Raw genomic sequence first — 4,815 nt, forward strand, 5'->3', positions numbered from 1 at the left:
ATGTGTAGAATAAAGTCCTCAATCCAGACTGTAGGGTCTGTTGTTCCGTCGTATGCCTCGATGTTCACGAGTTTGAACCCCTCTGGGAATTCATGGTTCAGTACCTCATCGGTGAAGCACAGGGGGTGCATGGTACCCCTGTATTTGGATATGTCATGGCATTCTTCCGACGGTTGTAGTGTCCGGTGTTGATTCTGAGCTGCTATTCAATTAGTATAGTCGTTTTGGTGGTCGTGACCCTGCGTAGGAGCACGCTTCCTAGATCCATAGATGGACCTGGCCATACCGGCTCTTTTGTCCAGGTGCTCACGTAGATCGTGTGCTGACTTGTGTGCGGCATCATGAGCCGCTCTGTCTCGGCCACGGGGTGGTCGGTCCGGCAGATCAGCCGTATTGTTTTTTGGCGGGATGGGCTCTATAGCCTCGTCGTCGAATTCGGGCAGCAGCTCTTTATGTGGCGATCGCCACCGTATTTTTTGTCAGTGTCAAGCACTTTGTTCCATCTGCGGTTGAGCGTATCCTTCGCGGCTTTAAGCCTTTGCTTCTGCTTCTTCAAGCTCCTCGCGGTGGCGATAAGCCTTTTGTGGAGGTTCTCTTGTTCCAAGTGCCTTTTCGGGATGATGAATGCATCATCGTCCGGACTATTCTCCTCTCTGGGGACATGTTTATTAGTTTTATCTTCGGCATCGCTGTGATCGGACAGCGGCGCTGGGTCCATGGGGTCGTCGTTAGCTCTTGAGTCGAGCGGGGTATTATTCTTCCTTGTGTTGTTATCGCTGTTTTTGCTGTGGCGGGTTTTAGAGCGGCGCCGCTGACGTCGGCGCTTTGGTTGTTTCTGAAGAGGATTATCCTCCGTTGCTTCCTTCCGTTCCTCGCCGTTATTTTCTTTGGGTGTGTCCACCATGTATATATCATATGATGAGGTGACTGTCCAGCGCCCTGTGGGCGGTGGTTCCCGTTCTTCTCTGGCATCGTCATTCATACCGTCGATGTCTTCGGAGTCAAAATCAAGCATGTCGGTTGAGTCATCGACAGTGGCTATTAAGTGGGTGGTGGGTGGGAAATGAATTTCTTCATCGTCCGCTTCCCACTTGAGCCGAACATAGTTTGGCCAGGAGTCTCCTGACAGAGAGAGAGAGAGAGAGAGAGGAGAGAGAGAGAGAGAGAGAGAGAGAGAGAGAGAGAGAGAGAGAGAGAGAGAGAGAGAGATTTCAACGAATTTAGCACACCACCCAAGGGCGAGTGCTGAAAAATATCCGCGGAGGTAAACTCCATGATCGTTGCCCAATTAGGTTCGACAGGCACGGATGTGCGCGGCTCGGAGCCTATTGCCGGAGACGAGTCCGAGGGTCCGATGACGCAGACCTCATTGGAGGCGAAGTCTGTGTTCGGCTCTACCGCCGATGAGTGTGCGGCCTCCGTGGCGGGGTCTATCCACCCGTCCTCGGACAGCACAATCTGCTCCAGATCTAAGGCCAGGGCAGCTACAGCTGCGCTCTCCTGAACACCGCCCGATGGCAGATCTAAATCATGCTCATCGTGACTGTACGACGCACCTGACATGGGCTCGAATCCGTCGAAGATCAAGTCTCCGCGGATGTCGGCAGTGTAGTTCAGGCTTTCAAGCCTGACCTGATGGCCAGGGGCATAGCTATCGATCTGCTCCAGATGGCCAAGCGAGTTGGCCCGCAGTGCGAAGCCGCCGAATACGAAGATCTGTCCGGGGAGGAAAACCTCACCCTAGAGAGCATCGTTGTAGATGATTGAAGGAGCCATCAAGCCTTATGGTGACGACACAGTGGAACTCTCAATGAAAGCACCAATGTCGGTGTCAAAACCGGCGGATCTTGGGTAGGGGGTCCCGAACTGTGCGTCTAAGGTTAATGGTAACAGGAGGCGGGGGACACAATGTTTACCCAGGTTCGGGCCCTCTCGATGTAGGTAATACCCTACTTCCTGCTTGATTGATCTTGATGATATGAGTATTACAAGAGTTGATCTACCACAAGATCGTAGAGGCTAAACCGTAGAAGCTAGCCTATGGTATGATTGTTGTTGTCCTACGGACTAAACCCTCCAGTTTATATAGACACCGGAGGGGGTTAGGGTTACGTAGAGTCGGTTACAGAGAAGGGAATCTACATATCCGAATTGCCAAGCTTGCCTTCCTCGCAAAGGAGAGTCCCACCCGGACATGGGATGAAGTCTTCAATCTTGTATCTTTATAGTCCAACAGTCCGGCATAAGCATATAGTCCGGCTGTCCGAGGACCCCCTAATCCAGGACTCCCTCACCTAGGTCAAGCCCGAGTGGCTATACCTCGCAATGACGTTGTGTTTCTTACATCCTTACCTTGTTGAAGGCATTGCTCGGATATGCTTGAACTGATTCTTCAGGGTGAAAATCTAGATTCTGGCCATCTGGTTAGATCCTGTGATGGCGGCATTTGAGTGTCGCTCCCTTATTGAAGGCGTTGCTGTTGAAGAATCTCGTCGTCCATATGGTGTCATGAGATGATTGGTGCGGATATGGTCATTACTGTAGGTTGCTGATCACAGATCTGATCACTTTAGGGCTTTTTTTCCTTTTTTCCTCGCCTACACATAGCTTTGTTCTTATTTGACTTTGCTAGTTGTTGGCGTGTTTTCGTGTGTGTGAGTTGGTATTAGCTTTGTGCATCCTAACTATACAGAGGCCGAATGTGTGTTTATTGTGTCATGTATCTTCTTGATGCTTCATTTTGAGTCAATAAAATCCACCCTTTATCGAAAAAATAACAGCTTTATAAGGAGCAAGGTGGTTGACAACTCAAAATTGCAATCAACTGCTCTCAAAGAATTAATTAACTAAATATTTTTGGACACAGTACAATCGAAGCCATCACATACACATACATACACTCGTCTCTATAAACGCAAGCACACACACTCTACCCTTATAATCATTTCCGAGAGAGACTGAGCCGACATAATATATTGAGATTGATGAAGTCACTACAGACAAATATGAAATTAATTAACTTTTGGTGGGTAGTAGTTTTGCAAATATGGAAATTACATTAGGGTAGTTTGCACGAAATTTATTTTCACAAGCAAACATGTACACAAACAAACACGAGGCTATTATTTCGCTTATTATTTTGCACTTCACGAGAATTATTTGGACCCCGGTTGGATTTTATGCTAGCTACGAGCCAGCCATACACTAACAAATGGATTCGCCACCACCAGATACGCACAACGAGCTAGAGTGCTTGTAGATAGCACTCTAGTTGACTAGCTGTACTCCACCCATCACGGGTAGTTCAAGACGATCTTGTCGCACTGTGCGACCTCGTCGGCCGACTCGCCGGCGCCGTCGAGCGGGAAGAAGAAGGGGTACACCTCGTAGCGCGCCATGCAGCTGCTATAGATCACGCGGCACCCGCGGCGGTACCGGCAGTAGTTGGGCAGCTCCGCCACCGCCTGCGCCACGCACAGCCCGCAGTCCGCCGCCGTGATGTCCCTGGTGCACCACCCGAGCCCGTAGATGGTCGTCTTGGCTCCGCCGCCGTCCCCACCGAGCCGCGTCGTGTCCGTCGCCAGCCCCTTGTTCTGGGCGCCGCCGGCCTCCGACGCGACGCGGGACATGAGCTTCCCCTGCGCCCGGTCGAACGCGGTCAGGTCGACGCCGGTGGCGTTCTGGGTGTTGAGGAGGATGAGCGTGTAGCCCGTGTCCGCGAGGCCGACGAAGTTGGAGGTGGAGTACCGGAGGAGGCAGTAGTCGTAGAAGACCCGGCCGTCCGAGCTGCCACGGCAGGACGACGCGACCTCCTTGGCGGCCGCGGCGAGGCAGAGCGAGCAGTCCTGGCGCGGGACGTCGCCGCGGCACTGCGCGAGGCCCCAGACCGCGGACGAGGAGCGGCCGGCGGTGGCCGTGGCGTAGTAGGCGGCGGAGGCGCGCGGGACGAGCGCCGCGAGGACCTGGTCGATGCTGGCCTGCGTCTCCGCGCTGGTGCCGTTCTTGGCGCAGTAGGTGCCGATGGCGTCGACGCTGTAGCACGGACGCGCCATGGCGAGCAGGAGAGGGAGCAGCAGCAGCATGAGCAGCGGAGACGACGAGGAAGACGCCATTGCGTTGATTGCTGCGCTTTGATGTGATGTGTGTGGCTCGTAGGCTAGCTGCTACTAGTGATTTGTTTGCATGCATGGGTTCGTTTCTTATAGATGCAGTGGGTGATGGGTGCTTGGTCCATGGCTGATGGCTCTCTGCGCAGCCATAATTGACGAGAGGATGCATCCATCCATGTCTCTTGTGTGTTAATGGCTGGAGACTGTGTGTGTGGCGGCACTTGATCCTGTCAACTTCTAGATCGTGCGGACTGGTCCATGGATGTGGATTATTATTCTTGTTGGGTAGTAGTACGTGGCGGCATGCACGTACCCAAAAATCTCCTCCATGCATGTTAATTGATCTCTCGGGTCATCTCTTAAACTGCAAGCAAACGACTGATCGAACTCACCTGTTCCTGTAAGTTATCTTGGCCACGTGCTTAACCCAAAACGTATCGTCCGGTAATTAAGGCATTGTTTAGCAGTGAAATTAAGAACAATCCATGGACAAAGTTAGTGTTGGAGAAGGCCGGTTATTAGGACCTACCGGGTCGGTCTCCGCGTCGGTGGTGACACACTAACGCAGCGCATTACTGGTCAACTCTTTCCTGGATGTGATGTGGAGACAACCATTCAACGGGGATCCATCAATCGATCTTGACAGCAAAGTAATACAGTACTACCCAATTTTCTGTTCATGGATTTGTTAATGTCAAATTGACCG

General features: G+C 52.1%; 1 protein-coding gene across 1 annotated transcript; it reads right to left on the minus strand.

Moving 5' to 3' along the window:
* Nucleotides 1–2,864: 2,864 nt before the first annotated feature.
* On the minus strand, nucleotides 2,865–4,238 carry LOC123085389 (cysteine-rich repeat secretory protein 55). The gene has a single exon (XM_044507022.1). It carries the CDS (start codon nucleotides 4,110–4,112, stop codon nucleotides 3,294–3,296), a length of 819 nt encoding a protein of 272 aa, XP_044362957.1. The 5' UTR covers nucleotides 4,113–4,238; the 3' UTR covers nucleotides 2,865–3,293.
* Between the last annotated feature and the right edge of the window lie 577 nt (nucleotides 4,239–4,815).

Source organism: Triticum aestivum, chromosome 1B, assembly GCF_018294505.1.
Source record: "Triticum aestivum cultivar Chinese Spring chromosome 1B, IWGSC CS RefSeq v2.1, whole genome shotgun sequence".
In the NCBI taxonomy this organism is placed as follows: domain Eukaryota; kingdom Viridiplantae; phylum Streptophyta; class Magnoliopsida; order Poales; family Poaceae; genus Triticum; species Triticum aestivum.